This window comes from Pseudocercospora fijiensis (genome assembly GCF_000340215.1).
Source record: "Pseudocercospora fijiensis CIRAD86 unplaced genomic scaffold MYCFIscaffold_1, whole genome shotgun sequence".
Classification (NCBI taxonomy): Eukaryota; Fungi; Ascomycota; class Dothideomycetes; order Mycosphaerellales; family Mycosphaerellaceae; genus Pseudocercospora; species Pseudocercospora fijiensis.
In genome coordinates, this window is record NW_006921532.1 from 1,955,715 (window position 1) to 1,978,980 (window position 23,266).

At 41.6% G+C, this 23,266-nt stretch overlaps 1 protein-coding gene across 1 annotated transcript; it reads right to left on the bottom strand.

Annotated features, from left to right (window-relative positions):
• Window positions 1-94: 94 nt before the first annotated feature.
• Window positions 95-11,268, bottom strand: MYCFIDRAFT_205704 (uncharacterized protein; the record flags this gene model as incomplete). Its single annotated transcript, XM_007922737.1, has 5 exons — window positions 95-221; window positions 269-1,478; window positions 1,520-1,677; window positions 1,704-1,871; window positions 11,258-11,268. The coding sequence occupies 5 exons, from the start codon at window positions 11,266-11,268 to the stop codon at window positions 173-175; spliced, it is 1,596 nt and encodes a 531-aa protein (XP_007920928.1). The 3' UTR covers window positions 95-172.
• Window positions 11,269-23,266: the final 11,998 nt, after the last annotated feature.

Here is a 23,266-nt window from a genome sequence, read left to right on the forward strand (position 1 = left end):
AAAAGAATTGGCCTGCGGAAGTAATGTCTAGATATCAGCGCTGACCGCATACGGACCTGGCCTGTCCCGGAATATTGAAGAGCGAGAGATTGAGAACGAGGGCCCAACTTCTTCATTTCCAAGTTGAGCGCACGGAGTTCGCGCAGAGAAGCTAGCTATGCTATGAAGCCAATCAATATGCCGTCCCAATGATGCCAGTCATCGCCTCCATGCAGCCTTCGCTATGCAACTACAATATGGCCAAACAATGCCTCCAAGGTGGTATCACTAGTCATCCTGATCCATCATGCTTAGAACTTCCAATTCCCTTTGCACAACACGCTGAAATTCAGCTCGATCCATTCCCGACGCCTTTGCCAGACGGTACAAACTCTTCACGTCTGTACTTATATGCTGTTTGACCGCAAGCTGTGCTGTATCATTCGACGGGGAGCTCATCTCTGCGGCTCGCTCTTCCAGTCTTTCTACGCTTGAATGGGAATAAGTCGGCGAAATAGGTCGAGGCATTGATAAATGCTCGTGGGCCTTCTCTGGACTTCGCTCTGTTGCAGATGCGTGCGCTGAATCATGCATCTGTTGGTCCGGTTTCCAGCTCGCGTGCGGCTGGAGAGAAGCGTAATAGTCCGCAGAATCTGTTCGAGGTGGAGGAGCTTGCACCAGCGAGTCACCACGCAGACTGCTCTGTCCGAGCTCTGGCTGCTCCTCGTCTGGATCGTGGGCATCCATCGCCGGCTGTACCTCTTGTCCATATCTTGCATAGTAGTCTGCTTCCGCATCCCCGCTCACTGCGTTGCGGTTGGTCATAGAAGGCGGCGCGGGCGATCGTTGTGCAGGTGTATGGCCCTGGGTTTGGTCATAAAGTCCCCAGTAGTCATCGTTCGCATCGTCATACTCTTCTTCAATATGCTGTGGTCGTGCAGAAGCACCATTTGTTGGCGCCGAGGGAGTGATTCTTGGGTTCGCCGCATCGTTGGCCTCGAGTGGTGAATCATACCACTCTGTGCCATCTTCAAGATCGTCCACAGTCCTGAGCTCTGAAAGCTTCCAGCCTGGCTCTGTGCCGCCATGTTCGTCCTTTTCACACCAAACAAAAATTGGCAGTAGATTAAATTGGTCCACCTCAAGCCTGGATTGAAGGGTCTCCTCATCCAGCCGCCTGTACTTTGCGGGACTGACCTCGTCCAGCTCGAGCTCTCCAGATACAGGATGTGGCTCCAAGTTCATGTTCTCGACCGTCGCTGGCAGTCGTGCGCCGCGCTTTGCGTCCCATGACAGCAACGGAAGCCAGCCATCGCTTGGAGCTGTGCTGCTAGCCAGGAAGTTCACGCGCTGTCTGAGGATGGGTGAAAGTAGAGGTAACAATGCTGGCGGCGGTCTGGACGAAACGAAGGATGTCGGGAGACAAGCGAGCAGCGGCGGGAGAAGGTCTCTTGGATTGGGAGGTGGAGCGAGATGCATATTGTGGAGGTGAGTGAAGTCTTGGTTTGTCGGTCTTATGAAACAGTGGCAGAGTTACCACTGCTATTTGGGACGGTGAGGACGAAGGATTCGCGGAAGAGGATGAGGAGTTGTTGTATGTAGCAGACAGTGCCTGTGACGGATAACAACTTAGCTTGGTAGTGGCAGAGCGTAGTCATCAAGAGCGTAGGATATCCGCCGAGAAGCGCTCCAAAGGAGCTTTTCCGGCTATATTGAGAGAATACAGGTGATGGTATGGGCCGGCCGATGATAGCTCTGGATGGACTGCATCAGGAATGTTCCCTCTGGCCGAGACCAATTGGGTAAAGTTGGAGTTGCCGCCCGCCGCCCCACGTGCCAGACAGCCAAAGCGTTCACATGGCGGCAGATTTGAATCGCGTAACTTCACCGTCCTTCGCCGCATCTCCCTCTCGAGTCTCACATTAGGCCCTGTATACTTCTATAGATTGTAGGTTGTAGATTATAGGTTAATAACCTGTCGCTATAATCTGTAGATTATACGGTTATTAAGTAAACGGTTTTATAGTAGATTATAGGTTATTACGGCTCTATTAGGTTGTTAGTCTTAGCTCTTCTACGGACGTGTCCTATCGCGTTGCTAGCACTATAGATTGCCTTGTCTACCTCTTAGTTATTCAATTTAAGCTCTTGTAATAGCTCCGAAGCGTAAACGTCGTCTAGTAAAGAAGAATAAAGCCTTAAAGGTAACAAAGTATCTAGAGCTTAAGCGCTATACGAATAAGCATCTCTAGTTCTATCTCGACTAGTTAATTAAGATTAAGGCGAAGCAGACCGATAGTAGAAACTTCCGGTTAAAGGACCTCCGGCCTATTATAGCGACAATAAGTAAGAAGTTTTAGCTCTAGTTTAAAGACATAGCTCTTAAAAATAAATAGGCTATAATAAAGCGAGAATAGGGTTTCTAGGTTATCTATTTAACTTATATTAGCGGCTAGAATAGATAGCCTCCTCGAGGGACTACTAAAGCCGAAGATACTTATAATAAGGCGTATCTAGAGTATACTATCTTTCTCGAGTAGAAGCTAGCGTAGAAGATAGAAATAGAGGCGCTCGTAGGCGTAGATATCGCGATAGATAATAGCGCTAAGACGGCGGCTTCGTTAGCGGAAGATAAGCTAACTAATTCGATAGGCGGTCGAGGGTCGGATAAAGAGGATAAGGACTCGAGCGATAGTAGTAGCGATAGTAGCGAAGAATCTAAGGACGACGATTAGCTAAGCGAGTACAAACGATAGGTTATTAGGGCTAAAGAGGCTATACGTAATTAGCATGTAACTAGGCTAAGTAAAGCTAGGGTCTTAGTACCTTAGGTAGGGCTTGGCGCTTAGTAATAGGCTAACTTGCCTACCTTTCTCCCTTTCTTTCTAGCTCCTTATCGAATACTACTCGTACCTACTACTACCCTATCTACCTGCTAATATACCCTTCTTATATAGTATTCGATCTACCCTTTAAGGGCAGTAGCTAGATAGTCCTTATTTTAAGCTTTTAGCGGTATAGCTACGGAAACTATCGATTTAACTATATTACGCCTAAAGGACGGGACCTATACGTACTATTCTATCGAAACAACCGTACTAATTATTAAGCAAGGCCTTCTATATAGCCTATTACACTAAGTTAAGCATACTAGACCGATATCTACTAATTCCGCTATATCCGTATCTTAGGGGCTAACAATATATTATTAGTGCTACCCCTTATTATAATAGCCGGCTTATTACGAAACAACAATCGCGGCGCCGCTAGCAGCGCTAGCAACGACAATGCTAGTAGCATAGTGCCTGCTAAAGTGCCTACTAAAGTGCCTACTAGAGCACCTACTAAAGTACCTCCTACTAAAGAGCCTACTAGAGAGCCTGCTAAAGAAAAACCTATAATTCTAGGTAACGACCTAGAGTTGCCTATTAACGACATTCTTAACAATATTGTTAATCAACGATATAGCTAACTAGCCTTTAGCCCTTAACTATTAGGGAGACTTTAAGAAGCTACTTAAAACAGGCTTACTACCCTACGTTAAGAATAACAGCTAAAGGATAATCTCCTCGAGCTCCGTCGCCTTTAGGAAGCCCCGATAACTAAACTAATAGCGGGACCTTCTTTACTACCTATCTAAAAGAAGGACGCTAAACTTAAGGACTATACTATGTTTAACGGATCTAGTCGAAAGCAGTATAACGACTATATTCGTAACTATAAACTTAACTAGCGCAACGCACTAAGAGCGCTACTAGACGACTATTCCTTAGTCGTATATACTATATAGTATATTAATAGCGACCTAAAGCGCATATAGGATAACTATTTCGATTCCCTCGATAATTAAACCGCTATTTAGTAGCAAACCTATAAAACTATTATACTAGACACCCTTAGAAACCCTATACTAAGGCAATAATATACTTAGGACCTATATCTTCGAGCTAAACAGAAGACTAATTAATCGGCTCGCTTATTCGAGGCCTATTTAAAAACCCTTAAAGACGACCTTCCGCCTAAGACTAATTCTATATAGATCTCCGAGATATGCCTAAAACTTAGATAGGAGCTTATTCTCGAATTAGACCGTCGCCGTATATTTAAATAGGCTAACCTAATATATATTCAATTTATAGTCGAGGTAGAAACAGCTAAACGAGCTGTCTAGCTTTAATAACGACTAGAATCGAGGATCCGGCTAGCTAGTACTAACCGCGGCAATCGTAGTAGCCGCGGAGGAAACTAAGGTTCCTACTAAGACAATAATGCTAATAGTAGGAATAGTAACAACGACTGTAGAAGGGGCCGTAGCCGGCGACTATATAGAGGAGGCCGCGATAGGGGCCGTAGAAGGGGCTCGTATCCTTATAACGCTAACCGCTTAACTAATAATAACAGCTACGGCAGTGTTAGGACTAAAGAGGTTATACGTGATTAGCATATGACTAGGCTCGAGTGAAGCTAGGGTCTTAATGCCTTAGGCAGGGCTTGGCGCTTAGCGTTAGGCTAACTAGCCTGCCTTCCTCCCTCTCCTCTTAGATCTCTATCGAATACTACCTGTACCTACTACTACCCTATCTACCTGCTAATATAACCCTTCTTATACAGTATTCGATCTACCCTTTAAGGGCAGTAGCTAGATAGTCCTTATTTCAAGCTTTTAGCGGTATAGCTACGAATAAGACTAATCTAACTATATTGCGCCCGAAGAACGGGACCTACATATACTACTCTATCGAAGCAACCGTACCAATTATCAAGCAAGGCCTTCTATACGGCCTACTACACTAAGTCAATCGTACTAGACCGATATCTACTAATTCCGCTACATCCGCATCTTAGGGGCTAACAATATATTATTAGTATTACCCCCTATTACAATAGCCGGTTTATTACGAAACAACAACCGTGCTGCCGCTAGCAGCGCTAGCAACGACAACGCTAGTAGCACAGCGCCTACTAAAGTGCCTACTAAGGTTCCTACTAAAGTGCCTCCTACTAAAGGGCCTGCTACTAAGCCTGCTAAAGAAGAACCTATAATTCTAGGTAACGATCTAGAATTGCCTGTTAACGACATTCTTAACAACATTGTTAATCGACGATATAGCTAGCTAGCCTTTAGGCCCTAGCTAGTAGCGAGACTTCAAGAAGCTACCTAAAATAGGCTTACTGCCTTACGCCGAGAACAATAGCTAAAGGATAATCTCCTCGAAATTCGTCGCCTGCAAGAAGCCCTAGCAACTAATACTAAACTAACAGTAGGGCCTTCCTCTCTATCTATTTCAGTCTAAAAGAAGGATGCTAAACTTAAGGACTATACCGTATTTAATAGCTCTAGTCGGAAACAATACAACGACTATATCCGTAACTGTAAGCTTAACTAACGAAATGCACTAAGGGCCCTGCTAGACGACTATTCGCTAGTCGTCTATACTATGCAATACATTAATGGAGACCTAAAGCGTACCTAGGATAACTACTTTAACTCCCTTACTAATTAGACCGCTATTTAGTAGCAAACCTACAAAACTATTATGCTAGACACCCTTAGAAACCCTATACTAAGGCAACAATACGCTTAGGACTAGTACCTTCGGGCCAAGCAAAAGACTAATTAATTAGCCCGTTTATTTAAGGCCTATTTAAAGACCCTCGAAGACGATTTGCTAGCTAAGACCGACTCTATCTAGATTTCCGAATTACGCCCTAAATTACGATAGGAATTGGTCCTTAAATTGGACCGCCGTCGCGTGTTCGAACAGACCAATCTTATACGTATTCAATTCATAGTCGAAGTCGAAACTACTAAACGAGCTGTCTAGCTCTAGTAACGACTAGAATTAAGGATCCGACCTACTAACAACCGTAGCAACCGTAGCCGCGGAGGAAACTAAGGTTCCTACTAAGATAACAATGCTAACAATAGGAATAGTAACAACGACCGTAGCAGAAGCCGTAGCCGGCGGCTATACAGAGGAGGCCGTAATAGGGGCCGTAGAAGGGGCTCGTATCCCTATAGTACTAATCGCTCGGCTAATAATAGCGGCAACAGCTATAGCAATCCTCTAACCGGACTAAAGTGCTTCAATTATAATAGCACTAGCTATCTACTAGGCTAATGCGACAAACCTAAGGACTAGGCCCGAATCGACCGTGCTACCGCTAAATACCGAAAGCACCTTTTAGTAGCTAACGCTACCCCTATAGGCTAACCTTCGAAAAAAGAGTAAGCGCCGCACTAACTGTTAGCCTCGTGCGGCGTAAGACTATCGACATTGTGCTAGCTATCACACGTACCTATCTTATATCTAGGCCCGATACTAACTATAAGGCAAAGGTTATACTAGACCCCGGAAATTCAGTTAGTGCCCTTATTAGCTATCGCCTAGCTAAGCAATTAGACCTTCGACAACTGCCTAGGACTAACCTGCTAACCCTTGCTTAGTTTAATAACGCTCGGCACTTGACCTATAGGGCCTACTATGTCTATATAGCCCTAAAGGACGACCTCGGCAATAAGCGCCTACTAAACTTTACTGCCTACGCGGTAGACATAGACAGCCTCCTATCTAAGATTGTTATTAGCAACCCTGTTCTTAAGTACTATGCTATAGTTATAGACTTAGGCAGTTAACAATAGCGATTTGGAATCGCTAGGAAAGAGGACATTAAATACATTAATGTTAGCGAGTGCCCTAATAATATTAGGGTCCTATTTATTAGCAACCTAACTCTAGCCGATCCGACGGCCGACCTGCTCGGTAGTAATAACGATGAACCTGTACCCCCTAATAATCCTGATTAGCTTGCTCGCATACTAGAGCCTATCCGAGAGACCTACATTAATGTGTTTAAACACTACTTAGCATCGACATTGCCTATGTTCAAAGAGACGGATTATAAGATTGACATTATAGAGGGCAAAGAGGTTCCTTTTAGTCCCCTCTACAACCTTAGTAAACGAGAGCTTGCTATATTGCGTAAGTACCTAGAGGAAAACCTAGCTAATAGTCGTATTCGATATAGTAACAGCCCTGCTAGTGCACCTATCCTCTTCGTGCTAAAGAAGGATAGTAGCCTACGCCTCTATGTCGATTATCGTAGGCTTAACGCTGTTACTATTAAAGATCGCTGTCCACTTCCTCTTATTAATAAGACCCTCGATCGCCTTTCTAGTGCCTATTACTATACTATATTAGATATTAAGGACGCCTATTACCGCATTTGTATTCGCAAGGGCGATAAATAGAAGACAGCCTTTCGCACTCGTTATAGGTATTTCGAGTACTTAGTTATACTATTCGGCTTGGCCAATGCCTCTATAACGTTCTAGTCCTACATCAATCGGGCCCTTTCGGGCCTATTAGATCACCTTTGTATAGTTTACCTAGATAATATCCTAGTTTATATATACTCTCCTAACATTGCGGAATACTAGGCTATAGTCCGTAAGGTACTCGATCGCCTAAGGGCCTATAGCTTATACTGCAAACCCTCTAAATGCACCTTTGCTACTAAAGAGGTGTCCTTCCTTAGCTTCCTCGTATTAACCGAGGGTGTTAAGGCTAATCCTAATCGGATTAAAACCATTACTAAATGGCCTATTCCTACGTCAATTAAGGAGCTATAGTCGTTCCTCGGTTTTGCCAACTTCTATCGCCGATTTATTAAGGGCTATTCGAGGCATATAATGCTACTAACTAAGCTTACTAAAACTAAGGCCAACCCGACTAGAGAGTTCAAATAGACTAACAGAGCACAAGCCGCTTTTAACGGTCTAAAGCAGCGCTTCACTAAGGTCCCCTTATTGCACTATTTTGTACTAAGTAAGCAGATCCGTATTGAGACTAACGCTTTACAGTTTGCTATATTAGCTATTATGTTACAATAGGCTAATAACAATTACTAGCACCCGATTGCCTTCTTCTCGAGGAAGATAATTAACGCTAAGCGTCGCTACGAGACCTACGAGTAAGAGCTCCTAGCTATTGTCGAGGCCTTTAAGCACTAGAGGCACTACCTCGATAGGGCTTAATATATAATATAGGTCTATATAGACTATAACAACCTCCGTAGCATCACTAAGGTTACTAGGGTTATAGGTCGACAGGCTAGATAGGCCGTCTACCTCGCCGGGTTTAATTTTAATATATTATACCGGCTAGGCGTAAGTAACCCTACCGATAGCCTATCGAGGCGACCTGATTACGATAGCGAGACCTAACACATTAATTCTTTGTTTCTAACCCTACAGTATAAGATTGCTATAGCCCGTATTGTTAATAAGCAAGCGCAGGATAAGCGGCTTACCGGACTCCGCGACGGCTTGAAGTATATTAATACTCTTGCTATATTAACAGTGCGTATTAAGGCAAGAGCTAAGGATATAGACAGGAGAAGTTATAATAACTCCCTAGTCGACATCGCAATATATAGTAATAGCGATAGTACTAATGCAGTTAATCCGGCTGCTAGTGCTATTAGATATATATAATGCGTACCTCGTTTAATAGCGAGGGTGCTATTAAATAACCTTGTAAATAGGGATAGTCAATCGTTTATAGATAAGCTATTACGGGCTCAGTAGAGGGACGCCTTTGCTGCTAAACGTATAGATAAGCTTGTAAGTAGGCGAAAGACTCGATCTAGTAAGAGTAATTAGTCGATCGACGACAAAGGTCACTTAAGGTTCAAGGGCAGATACTATATCCCCGCTAAACATTCGATCCGATAAGAGCTTCTTAAGCGACACTATAATAGTAAGCTTGCCGGTCACTATAGTACAGAGAGGTCGTACGAGCTACTATCGCGTATATACTACTAGCTAAATAGTAAGCGGGATATAAAGGACTACGTAAACACGTATGCCGTATGTTAACGAGTTAAAGTACTAAAGCACTTACTATTTAGCGAGTTGTCTTTACTCCCTATTCTAAAGAAGCTATTTGTAGAGCTTACAATAGACTTTATTATAGGCCTTCTACCTACTAAACGTAGGGGCAGTAAGGACATCTTCGATACTATCTTTGTTATAGTAGATCGGTTTACTAAAGGCGCTCGATACATCCCGGCACGGAAGGACTAGACTGCTATTAATATAGCAGAGGCTCTATAGAGCAACATCTTCTATACCTATTAGGGGACCCCTAAGGGGATAGTCTCTAACCGGGGTACGATATTCACATCCTATTATTAGAGCGAGATATGCCTATAGCTAAGACTAAAGTATCGGCTATTAACAGCCTTCTATCTATAGACTAACGGTTAAATAGAGAGGCAGAATGCTACCCTATAGCAGTACCTACGCAGTTACATTAACGAGAACCCTAGCGACTAGGTTAACCTCCTGTAGCCTGCAGAATTCGTGTATAACAATAGTGTACACTTATCCACTAAGGTTTTACTATATATAGCTATAATAGGCTAGAACGCCGCCTTACTATAAGATCTATTCACCTCGCTCGAGGCCGAGCGTAAGGAAAGGGAAGCGCGTCAAGTACCCGAAATACTAGCGGCTATTAAGAGGGTTTAGAAGATGCGAGAAATCTATACTAAGATAGCCGAGAAGTTAATAAAGGCTTAAGAGTACTAAAAGACCTACTACGACAAGCACTATACGCTAATAACCTTTAAACAAGGCGACATAGTTATGCTAAGCACTAAGAACCTCCGTATCCGCAAACACCTATTACCTAATAGTAAAACAAGGCCCAAGCTCGCACTAAGATATATTAGCCTATTTCGCATCCGAGAACCGAAGGGCAGTAGCTAGGCCTATTAGTTATAGCTTCTACCTTATTATACTATCTACGATACCTTCTATGTATCCCTCCTTAAGCCGTACTACCTACGCGAAGGGGATGAAGCCCCTATAGAATACGAAGATATACTAGCGGACGGTAAAGAGCTATAGTCTATAGAACGTATCTTGCAGTACCGGACTAGGTAAGGCAAGAAGGAGTACCTGCTGAGATAGCAAGGCTATCTACCTAAATAGGACTCGTAGGAAGCTAAAGGTTCCTTTAAAGACATAACCGAGTTGTTAGATAAGTATTGGACTAGTATAAAGAACAAGAAGAAGGCTAAGGGCCTATAATGTCGCCTAGGAACAATGCTACCCCCGGGGTACTATTAGCTAACTAATTAGAGGCCGGCAAACTAGGACAATAAGACTATACTACTATAGTGAACGCGCGCCGAGTGTTAATAAGCGCGCTATAACGCGTTAACTATCTACTGCTCTTTTAGGAAACCGCCTCTCTACTAACGCGCCCTATAAGGCCCTTCTCCTAGTGTTTAGGTCCCCTCTCTTGTTCCCTTATTCTATCGAGGCCTCGAGGCCTAGGCAATCGGCGAGGACGGCGCGGCCGGCGCGGCTATATTAGTAACGGTGTTACGGAGTGTATTGTTAACCGAAGAAGGAAATCGAAAGCAAGGTAAAGTTAGCGCTAAGACGACTAGCGCCGCTATTGTTAATATTACTTGCTGTTGTCGCTACGCCTATAGACACAACCTTACCTGCACTACGAGCCTAAGGCACCTTAATCAAACTTTGATCAAAACTTTGATTAAAACTTTAAGCCGCTTAAAGGATTGAGCGACTAATAGACTAGCTAACTAAGGGCAAAACTATAGAGCTAAGCTAGCCGGGGTCGATCTTGCGGACAATAGGTTACTCCTCGATTTATCTAACCCTTTAAGCGAGGCGAACCTCTACTACTACACTTACAATAGCCTTTACCTATAGAAACTAGACGAGCTGTGTTTTTTAAAAAGATAAGATAAGATTAACACTTAAAGGCTACCAAACCTAACTAATTAGGGCTAGCGAAACTACGAACAATAATAGCCCTCGTAACAATAAGAACAAACCCTCGGAGCGGACATTTCTAGGTCTTTTAAGAGTAGACGCAAAGAACTCGGTACGACATTACTTAGAGCGGAGGCAGGGCTACAATACCTCGTACGTCTACCTATTATAGTAGGGAAGACGCGCTCGTATCGTAATTAGTCGATAGCCCTTAATTCTTATAGCTTTATGTCCCTTTACTTTATTATATGTAAGGATAGCGCAGTTAGAGTTAGACGTTATATTAGAAAGTAAGGTTTGATATAGTTATATAATTAGGTAGTTGAGTGTTTAATTTAGCGCGGACTAAGAAGCTTGCCGGACCTGCTAAGTTAGCAGCGACAGAGGTTGAGAATGGAATATAGACCGGCTACGAGGGCGCGGCCTTTAGAAGGGAAGCGTATGTTAGGACTAAAGAGGTTATACGTGATTGGCATGTAACTAGGCTCGAGTAAAGCTAGGGTCTTGATGCCTTAGGCAGGGCTTGGCGCTTGGCGTTAGGCCAACTAGCCTGCCTTCCTCCCTCTCCTCTTAGATCTCTATCGAATACTACCTGTACCTACTACTACCCTATCTACCTACTGATATAACCCTTCTTACAGGCAGTCTACTAACCGGATTGAAGTACTTTAATTGTAATAGTACTAGCTATCTACTAGGCTAATGCGACAAACCTAAGGACTAGGCCCGAATTAACCGTGCTTCCGCTAAATACCGAAAGCACCTCTTAGCGGCTAACGCTACCCCTATAGGCTAACCTTCGAAAAAAGAGTAAGCGCCGCACTAACTATTAGCCTCGTACGGCGTAAAACTATCGACATTATACTAGCTATTATACGTACCTGTCTTATATAGGACATATATAGAGATAGCTATAAGACTAAGGTTATACTAGATCTAGGAAATTCGGTTAGTGCCCTTATTAGCTATCGCCTAGTTAAGCAATTAGACCTCCGACAATTGCCTAGAACTAATATACTAACCCTTGCTTAGTTTAATAACGCTCGGCACTTAACCTATAAGGCCTACTATATTCCTATAGTTCTAAAGGACGACCTCGGAAATAAACGCCTACTAGACTTTACTACCTACGCGGTAGATATAGACAGCCTCCCCTCCGATATTGTTATTAGCAACCCTATTCTTAAGTACTACGCTATAGTTATAGACCTAGGCCTTTAATAGTAGCGATTTGGAATCGCTAGGAAAGAGGATATTAAACATATCGATATTAGCGAGTGTCCTAATAATATTAGGGTCCTGTTTATTAGCAACCTAATACCTACCTTAGCTAATCCGACAGCTAATCTTCTCGGTAGAGATAACGATAAACCTATACCCCCTAATAGTATAGACCCTAATTAGCTCTCTCGTATACTAGTGCCTATTCGAGAAACCTATATTAATATATTCAAACACTACTTAGCATCGATATTGCCTATATTTAAAGAGACGGATTATAAGATTAATATTATAGAGGGCAAGGAGGTTCCTTTTAGACTACTCTATAACCTTAGTAAACGAGAGCTTACTATATTACGTAAGTACCTAGAGGAAAACTTAGCTAATAGTCGAATTCGGTATAGTAACAGCCCTACTAGTACACCTATCCTGTTCGTGCTAAAGAAGGATAGTAGCCTACGTTTATATATTAATTACCGTAGACTTAATACTGTTACTATTAAAGACCGCTATCTACTCCCTCTTATTAATAAGACCTTCGATCGCCTTTCTAGGGCTTACTACTATACTATATTAGATATTAAGGATGCATACTATCGCATCCGCATCCGTAAGGGTAATAAATAGAAAACAGCCTTCCGTACCCGCTATAGCTATTTCGAGTATTTAGTTATACTATTTAGGCTAGCGAACGCCCCTACAACATTCTAATCCTATATTAATCGGGCCCTGTTAGGCCTATTAGATTACCTCTGTATAGTTTACCTAGATAACATCCTAGTTTATATATACTTACCTAATATTGCGGAGTACTAGGCTATAGTCCGTAAGGTCCTCGACCGCCTACGGGCCTACAGACTGTATTACAAGCCTTCTAAATGCACCTTCGCTACTAAGGAGGTAGCCTTCCTTAGTTTTATCGTATTAACTAATAGTATTAAGGCTAATCCTAATCGGATTAAAACAATTACTAAATAGCCTGTTCCTACGTCTATTAAGGAGCTTTAATCGTTCCTAGGTTTTGCTAACTTCTACCGTCGGTTTATTAAGGGTTATTCGAGGCATGTAATGCTACTAACTAAGCTTACTAAAACTAAGGTCAATCTATCTAGAGAGTTTAGATAGACTAATAAGACACAAGCCGCTTTTAACGGTCTAAAGCAACGCTTTACTAAAGTCCCTTTATTGCACTATTTCGTACTAAGCAAGTAGATCCGAATTAAGACTAACGCTTTACAGTTCGCTATATCAGCTATTATGTTATAATAGGCTAATAACACCTATTAGCACCTAATTGCCTTCTTTTTACGAAAGATAATCAATATAGAGCGTCGCTACGAGACCTACGAGTAAGAGCTCCTAGCTATTATCGAGGCCTTTAAATATTAGAGGCACTATCTCGATAGTGTACAGTACACTATTTAGGTCTATACGGACTATAACAACCTCCGTAGAATTACGAAGGTTACTAGGGTTATAGGTCGATAGGCTAGATAGGCCGTCTACCTCGCTAGGTTCGATTTTGATATATTATATTAGCTAGGCGTAAGCAACCCTACTAATAGCCTATCGAGGCGGCCTAATTACGATAGCGAGACTTAGCAATCTATTAATTTATTGTTTCTAACCCTATAGTATAAGATTGCTATAGCCCGTATTGTTAATAAGCAAGCGTAGGATAAGCGGACTTCCGGACCCCGCGGCGGTAACAAATACTATAGCGGAGTTGTCGTTCTTCTAGTATACGTTAAAAGAAAGGACGTAGATCGCTCGAGCTATAATAACTCGATTAAGGACATTACTATCTATAGTAATAGTCTATATAGCGATAGCACTATAGAAGAGGTTGTAGTAGTTCCGGCTACTAGTACTATTAGATATATATAATACGTACCTCGTTCGATAGCGAGGGTACTATTAAATAACCTTATAAATAGGGATAGTTAATCGTTTATAGATAAGCTATTGCGTGCTTAGTAGAGGGACGCCTTTGCTGTCGAGCGTATTAATAGGCTTATAAGTAGACGGGCGACTCGATCTAGTAAGAGTAATAATAATTAGTCGATCGACGATAAGGGTTACTTAAAGTTTAAGGGCAGATACTATGTCCCCGCTAAACAATCAATTAGACAAGAGCTTTTAAAGAGGCACTATAATAGTAAGCTCGCTAGTTACTATAGTATAGAGAGGTCGCACGAGCTACTATCGCGTATATACTACTAGCTAAATAGTAAGCGGCATATAAAGGAGTATATATAGACCTATATAGTATACTAGCGAGTTAAAGCACTAAAGCACTTACTATTTAGCGAGTTGTCTTTACTTCCTATTCCTAGGAAGCCGTTTGCTAAGCTTATAATAGACTTTATTATAGGCCTTCCTCCTACTAAGCGTAGGGGTAGCAAGGATGTATATAATGCTATCCTTGTTATAGTAGATCGATTTACTAAAGGCGCTCGATATATCCCGGCGCGCAAGGATTAGACTGCTATTAATATAGTAGAGGCGCTATAGACTAATATCTTCTATACCTATTAGGGAACCCCTAAGGGGATCGTATCCGATCGTAGATCGATACTAATATCTTACTATTAGAGCGAGATTTGCTTACAGCTAAGACTAAAGCATCGGCTATTAATAGCCTTCTATCTACAGACTAACGGTTAAATAGAGAGGCAGAATGCTACCCTATAGCAGTACCTACGCAGTTACATTAACGAGAACCCTAACGACTAGGTCAACCTCCTATAACTAGCTAAATTCGTATACAATAATAGTGTCTACTTATCGACTAAGGTGTTACTATATATAGCTATAATAGGCTAGAATGCTGCTATGCTATAAGACCTACTATCGCTCGAGGCCGAGCGTAAGGAAAGGGAAGCGCGTTAAGTACTAGAGATACTAGTAGCTATTAAGAGGGTTCAAAAGATGCGAGAAATTCACGCTAAGATAGCTAACAAACTAGCAAAGGCCTAGGCCTATTAGAAGGCCTACTATAAGAAATACTATACGCTAATAACCTTTAAGCAAGGCGATATAGTTATGCTAAGTACGAAGAACCTCCGTATCCGTAAACACCTATTACCTAATAGCAAAATAAGGCCTAAGCTCGCACTAAGATACATTAGCCTATTCCGCATTCGAGAAGTTAAGGGCTCCTCCGTATAGGCCTATTAGTTGTAGCTTCTACCTTATTACACTATCTATAATACCTTCTACGTATCCCTCCTTAAACTATACTACTAGCGCGAAGGCGATAAAGCGCCTACTAAGTTAGAAGAAGTCTTAGCTAATAGTAAAGAGCTGTAGTCTATAGAACGTATCCTAAAGCACCGGACTAGGCAAGGCAAGAAGGAGTACCTACTAAGATAGCAGGGCTATTTACTAGAATAGGACTTATAGGAGGCTAAAGACTCTTTTAAGGATATAACTGAGTTGTTAGACGAGTATTAGGCTAGTGTAAAGGACAAGAAGAAGGCTAAGAGGCTATAATGTTACTATTAGGGCCTAGGAACAATACTACCCCCGGGGTGCTATTAAGCTAACTAATTAGAGGCAAGCAATTGTTAGCAAAGGACAACAAGACTACACTACGATAATAGATACGTACCGAGCGTTAATAAACGCGCTATAACTGTTAACTAATCGACTACTCTTTTGAGGATTCTACCTCTTTACTAATACGCTCTATAGGTCCCCCTTTTGTTCTTTATTCTATCGAGGCCTCGAGACCTAAGCGTTCGATAAGGGCGATGTACGCGCGTATACGAATAATAGTAATAAAGGTAATAGTGTCGCGCTACGAGCTAGTAGTACGCTAGCGGCTAACGCGGCTATATTAGTAACGGTATTGCGGAGTATATTGTTAGTCGAAGAAGGAACTCGAAAAGCAAGGTAAAGTTAGCGCTAAGACGACTAGCGCCGCTATTGTTAACATTACTTACTATTGTTACTGCGCCTATAGATATAACCTTACCTACACTACGAGCCTAAGGCACCTTTAATTAAAACTTTAATCAAAACTTTAAGCCGCCTAAAAGATTAAGCGACTAATAGACTAACTAAGGGCAAAACTATAGAGCTAAGCTAGCCGAGGTCGATCTTACGGATAATAGGTTACTCCCCGATCTATCTAACCCTTTAAGCGAGGCGAACCTCTACTACTACACTTATAATAGCCTTTACTTATAGAAACTAGACGAGCTGTGTTTTTTCTAAAAAGATAAGATAAGATTGACAATTAAAGGCTACTAAACCTCGCTAATTAGGGCTAGCGAAACTACGAACAATAATAGCCCTCGTAACAATAAGAACAAACCCTCGGAAGCGGACATAGCTAGGTCTTTTAGAGTAGACGCAAAGAACTCGGAACGACATTACTTAGAGCGGAGGCAGTGCTACAATACCTCGTACGACTACCTATTATAGTAGGGAAGACGCGCTCGTATTATAATTGGTCGAAGGCCTTCAATTCTTATAGATACATATTACTTTATAGTTTATTATATATAGAGATAGCGCAGTTAGAGTTGTATATTGTGTTATTAGAGGTAAGGTTTAATATAGTTATATAATTAGGTAGTTAAGTGTTTAATTTAGCGCAGGCTAAGCAGCTTATTAGACTTGCTAAGTTAGCGGCAATAGAGGTCGTAGAACATAGACGGGCTACGAGGGCGCGGCCTTTAGAAGGGAAGCGTATGTTAGGGCTAAAGAGGCTATACGTAATTAGTATGTAACTAGGCTAAGTAAAGCTAGGGTCTTAGTGCCTTAGGCAGGGCTTAGCGCTTAGCAATAGGCTAACTTGCCTGCCTTCCTCCCTCTCCTCCTAGCTCCTTATCGAATACTACTCGTACCTACTACTACCCTATCTACCTGCTAACATACCCTTCTTATATAGGTAAAGCGCGCAGCGAAGAAGTAGAAGATAAATAAGAAGAAGTCTCTAAAGGCGAAGGCAGAAGGCAAGCGTGTCTACCGCCGCTAGATAGCTAAGGCCGCTACTAATAAGGATATTATTGCGAAGGCGTTTAATCTACTAAAGGACATACTAGCTAATTTCCTTTACAAGTCTAACGCTAGGTCTTCTATACTAATACTACGAGTTAAGGATCCTTTAAAGCTAGTATATAAGCGGCTATTTAATCCGGAAGTGCTAAAGGAGTAGCCGTTTACTATAAAGAATAATATAGCGAAGGAGGTTAGAAAGGTACTATACCGCGTAAATATTGCCGTCTTAATAATACGACCTAAACGGCAAGCGGACTTCGAAGCCTTCTTCGTAGAGCTTTAAAACGAGGTTAATAGCATGCCTCGACTATAGGGATAGTATCTAGATACACCTACGTATAGCTAGCCGTCGCCCTTTACCCCTTTACCCGGTTTAGGGTATCTATAGAGCTAGCGATAGGTTGTTATTTGTAGAAGAGTTAGTATAGACTAAAGGTTAGAGGTTAAATTTAGCTAATCCGAGTCTAAGTCTAATTTTATAGTTTAGGAGGTCGGAGAGGTACGCACTTATATATATAGTAACTCTACGTTAGCAATTAATTCGACTTTGTTAGTATTTCATTATATATCGACGAATCGTACGTAACTAGCTTTTATATAAAGTACAAATTCCAAACTCTTTATATCCTAAACCCTACCCCGCTAAGACCGTACTAATATAACGTTAACTTACCTCGAGATATCGATATAGAGACGTAGAAAGGCAGTCTATATACCGTTGCTATAGCTAGAAGGGAAGAAACAGCGAAAACCTTACTAAAAACGCCCCCTATATCCCCTAGTAGATAGCCTCCGGTAATAACTAAACTTTACCCTACTTCTATAGGCGCTAATCGAGCCGTTTCCGCTCTAAATACTCGAGATAGTCCTACTACATTTCCTCCGCTAGTTTATTACGAAACTTAATTATTACATCGTCTTTAATACTGCCTTATATCTCGTTTGCGGACCTATCGGGGTTTCTAATTATACTATTACTTCTAGTAAGCTTAGGCTCGCTCTCGAGAGGCTATCCGCTATAGCTAAGGATAAAGTTATAGAGTACGAAATAGGCTATTAAGATGCGCTTCTAGTCGATAAGTTTATAACCTTAGTATAGACCTTAAGCGACGATTTCGAAGCGCTTCTTAATAATGCTAAATATCCGCTCTATACAGTTACGAAGCTACGCGTAGCGGAGGTTAAATAGCTCTTCCTTTGTCTCTAGTCGCCGAGAAGAAGCGTACTACTTACGAAGATAATATCTTGTTCTTTAGTATAGTACTAGAAGGCGCTTATCGAGTAGTAAATAGCTACTATTAGCGAGATAATATCGACCTTTAGGTATACTAAATCTACCGCTCTTAAAGGCGCGACCTAATACAGTTCTATCGTTTATAGAGCCTTCGTAACCGACAAACGCGTATAAGAACTTATAGTCGAAGTCGTACGCCGCTATTATATTCTACGCGATAAAATTCTTCCTATAACGCTAGGCGCTCTGTTCTTAGTATAGTATTTAAGCGTAGATATAGGTGCTATTAAGGGCGCCGAGCGCGCCTAAGAAGTACTTAAATAGAGGATCTTTTAGCTTCTCGTAGATTGTTAGGACTAAAGAGGTTATACGTAATTAGTATATAACCGGGCTCGAGTAAAGCTAGGGTCTTAATGCCTTAGGCAGAGCTTAGCGCTTGGCCGTAGGCTAACTAGCCTACCTTCCTCCTTCTCCTTCTAGTTCTCTATCGAATACTATACTAATTTACCACTACCCTATCTACCTGCTAATATAACCCTTCTTATATAGTATTCGATCTACCCTTTAAGGGCAGTAGCTAGATAGTCCCTATTTCAAGCTTTTAGCGGTATAGTTACGAAAACTATCGATTTAACTATATTACGCCCGAAGAACGGGACCTATACGTACTATTCTACTAAAACAACCGTACCAATTATTAAGCAAGGCCTTCTATACGGCCTATTACACTAAGTTAAGCATACTAGACCGATACCTACTAATTCCGCTACATCCGCATCTTAGGGGCTAACAATATATTATTAGTGCTACCCCTTATAATAGCCGGTTTATTACGAAATAACAACCGTGCTGCCGCTAGCAGCGCTAGCAACGACAACGCTAGTAGCATAGTGCCTACTAAAGTGCCTACTAAAGCACCTGCTAAAGTACCTGCTAAAGAGCCTACTACTAGGCCTGCTAAAGAGCCTATAGTTCTAGGTAATAATCTAGAATTGCCTATTAACGACATTCTTAATAACATTGTTAATCGACGATATAGCTAACTAGCCTTCGGGCCCTAGCCGATAACGAGACTTTAAGAAGCTACTTAGAACAGGCTTACTGCCTTACGTTAAGAACAACAGCTAAGGGATAACCTCCTCGAAATTTATCGCCTATAGGAAGCCTTAGCAACTAATGCTAAGCTAATAGCAGGACCTTCCTTACTAGCTATTTAAAAGAAGGATGCTAAACTCAAGGATTGCACCGTGTTTAATAGCTCTAGCCGCAAGCAGTATAATAATTATATACGTAATTGTAAATTGAACTAGCGGAATATACTAAGGGCCCTACTAGATAACTATTTATTAGTCGTCTACGCTATGCAATACATTAATAGCGACCTAAAACGTACCTAGGATAACTATTTTAACTCTCTTAATAATTAGACCGCTGTTTAATAGCAAGACTACAAGACTATTATATTAAACACCCTTAGTAACCCTATATTGCGCTAGCAGCACGCCTAAGACTAATACCTACGTGCTAAACAAAAGGCCGACTAAACCTCTCGATCCTTCGAGGCCTATCTAAAGACCCTTAAGGACGATTTGCTACCTAAAACCGACTCTATCTAGATATCTAAGATACGACCTAAACTAAGATAGGAACTAGTCCTTAAACTAGACCGCCGCCGTATGTTTAAACAGGCTAACCTAATACGCATTTAATTTATAGTCGAAGTAGAAATAGCCGAGCGGGCTGTTTAGCTCTAGTAACGACTAGAATCGAGGATCCGACTAGCTAGTACTAACCGCGGCAATCGTAGTACCTACGGAGGCAATAGCTAAGGGTCCTACTAAAATAATAGTGCTAATAATAGGAACAGTAACGACCGCGGAAGAGGTCGTAGCCGACGGCTATATAGAGGAGGCCGTAATAGGGGCCGTAGAAGGGGCTCGTATCCCTATAATACTAACCGCTCGACTAATAATAGTAGCAATAATAGCTACGGCAACAATCTCCCGACCGGATTAAAGTACTTCAACTGTAATAGCACTAGCTATCTACTAGGCTAATGCGACAAACCTAAGGACTAGGCCCGAATCGACCGTACTGCCGCCGAATACCGAAAGCACCTTTTAGTAGCTAACGCTACCCCTATAGGCTAACCTTCTTATTAGTCGAAAAAAGAGTAAGCGCCGCACTAACTATTAGCCTTGTGCGGCGTAAGACTATCGACATTGTGCTAGCTATTATACGTACCTATCTCGTATCGGATACGTATAGGACTAACTATAAGACTAAGGTTATACTAGATCTAGGAAATTTAGTTAGTGCCCTTATTAGCTATCGCCTAGCTAAGCAATTAGACCTTCGACAACTGCCTAGGACTAACCTGCCAACCCTTGCTTAGTTTAATAACGCTCGGCACTTGACCTATAGGGCCTACTATGTCTATATAGCCCTAAAGGACGACCTCGGCAATAAGCGCCTACTAAACTTTACTACCTACGCGGTAGATATAGACAGCCTCCTATCTAACATTGTTATTAGCAACCCTGTTCTTAAGTACTATACTGTAGTTATAGACTTAGGCAGTTAACAATAGCGATTTAGAATTGCTAGGAAAGAGGACATTAAACACATTAATATTAGCGAGTGCCCTAATAATATTAGGGTCCTATTTATTAGCAACCTAACCCTAGCCGATCCGACGGCCGACCTACTCGGTAGTAATAACGATAAACCTATACCCCCTAATAATCCTAATTAGCTTGCTCGTATACTAGAGCCTATCCGAGAGACCTATATTAATATATTTGAACACTACCTAGTATCGACATTGCCTATGTTTAAAGAGACGGATTATAAGATTAATATTATAGAGGGCAAAGAGGTCCCCTTTAGGCTACTCTACAACCTTAGTAAAAGGGAGCTTGCTATGTTGCGTAAGTATCTAGAGGAAAACCTAGCTAATAGCCGGATACGGTATAGTAACAGCCCTACTAGCGCCCCTATCCTATTCGTACTAAAGAAGGATAGTAGCCTACGCCTATATATTAATTACCGCGGACTTAATGCTGTTACTATTAAAGACCGCTGTCTACTTCCGCTTATTAATAAGACTCTCGATCGCCTTTCTAGTACCTACTACTATACTATATTAGACATTAAGGACGCCTATTACCGCATCTGTATTCGCAAGGGCGATAAATAGAAGACAGCCTTTCGTACTCGCTATAGCTATTTTAAGTACTTAGTTATGCTATTTAGGCTAGCTAATGCCCCTGCTATATTCTAGTCCTATATTAATTAGGCCCTATTAGGCCTATTAGATTACCTCTATATAGTTTACCTAGATAACATCCTAGTTTATATATACTCTCCTAACATTGCGGAATACTAGGCTATAGTCCGTAAGGTACTCGATCGCCTAAGGGCCTATAGCTTGTATTGCAAGCCTTCTAAATGCACCTTTACTACTAAAGAGGTATTATTCCTCGGCTTCCTCGTATTAACTAAGGGTGTTAAGGCTAATCCTAATCGGATTAAAACCATTACTAAATAGCCTATTCCTACGTCAATTAAGGAGCTGTAGTCGTTCCTCGGTTTTACTAACTTCTATCGCCGATTTATTAAGGGCTATTCGAGGCATGTAATGCTACTAACTAAGCTTACTAAAACCAAGGCCAACCCGACTAGAGAGTTTAAATAGACTAATAGAGTATAAGCCGCTTTTAACGGTTTAAAGTAGCGCTTTACTAAAGTCCCCTTGTTATACTATTTCGTACTAAACAAGCAGATCCGAATTGAGACTAACGCTTTACAGTTCGCTATATCGGCTATTATGTCCTAGCAATTAGATAATGACTATTACTAGTACCCGATTGCCTTCTTCTCGAGGAAGATAATCGATACTAAGCGTCGCTACAAGACCTACGAGCAAGAGCTCTTAGCTATTGTCGAGGCCTTTAAGTATTAGAGGCATTACCTCGATAGGGCCTAATATACGATACAGGTCTATACAGACTATAACAACCTCCGTAGCATTACTAAGGTTACTAGAGTTATAGGTCGATAGGCTAGATAGGCCGTCTACCTCGCTAGGTTTGATTTTAATATATTATATCGGCTAGGCGTAAGCAACCCTACTAATAGCCTATCGAGGCGACCTAATTACGACAGCGGGACTTAGCAATCTATTAATTTATTGTTTCTAACCCTGCAGTATAAGATTGCTATAGCCTATATCGTTAATAAGCAAGCGTAGGATAAGCGGCTTACCGGACTCCGCGACGGCTTAAAGCATATTAATGCTCTCGCTATATTAATAGTATAGCAAAGACGAACTAAAAAAAAATGGCAGCGAACAACCAGAGACGAAGGGAAGACAGTCAAGAAGGAAGGGAGGACGAATAGAAAGTACTATATACTAGGGTAGAGGAGGTGCTAAAGGCGGAAGATAGAAGAACCCCTAAGAGGGTATATAGGATAATGATCTTAGAACTCCTTAGAGGACTAAAAGCAATCTATAACTAGGCAAGCTACGTAATTATAAAGGTAGCTAATACAGTCGTAGCAAAGATTACGAAGAAACAATAGGAGATAAGCCTAAACTACCGCACCTAGGCAGCAGTAGCTAGTTAGGAGGCGCTAAAACCCCCGAGGATAGTAGTTAGAGTCTATATTACGGACCTATAGGAGCAAAAGGAAATCTAAGGACTTATAGGGAAAGAGATTGTAGAAAGAATTGCAGTTAAAGAGGTAATTAGGGCTAGGAACGAAGGAAAAGGGGTAATCAAGCTATTTATAGTATAAGAGTAGGACAAAAAGAAGCTAGAAATATAAAAAGAATAGATAACTAAAATAGGGAAAACAGTAAAGGTCTCCTAACAGCAATTCATAATTATAGCCTATAGTATAACAAGAAGCTTTAAGGAAGAACAGGATATTAAGAGCCTATAAAGACAAAACCAAGCTATATACCTAGGCCTAAAGATTACAAAAGTGGCATAGATTAAAAGGAA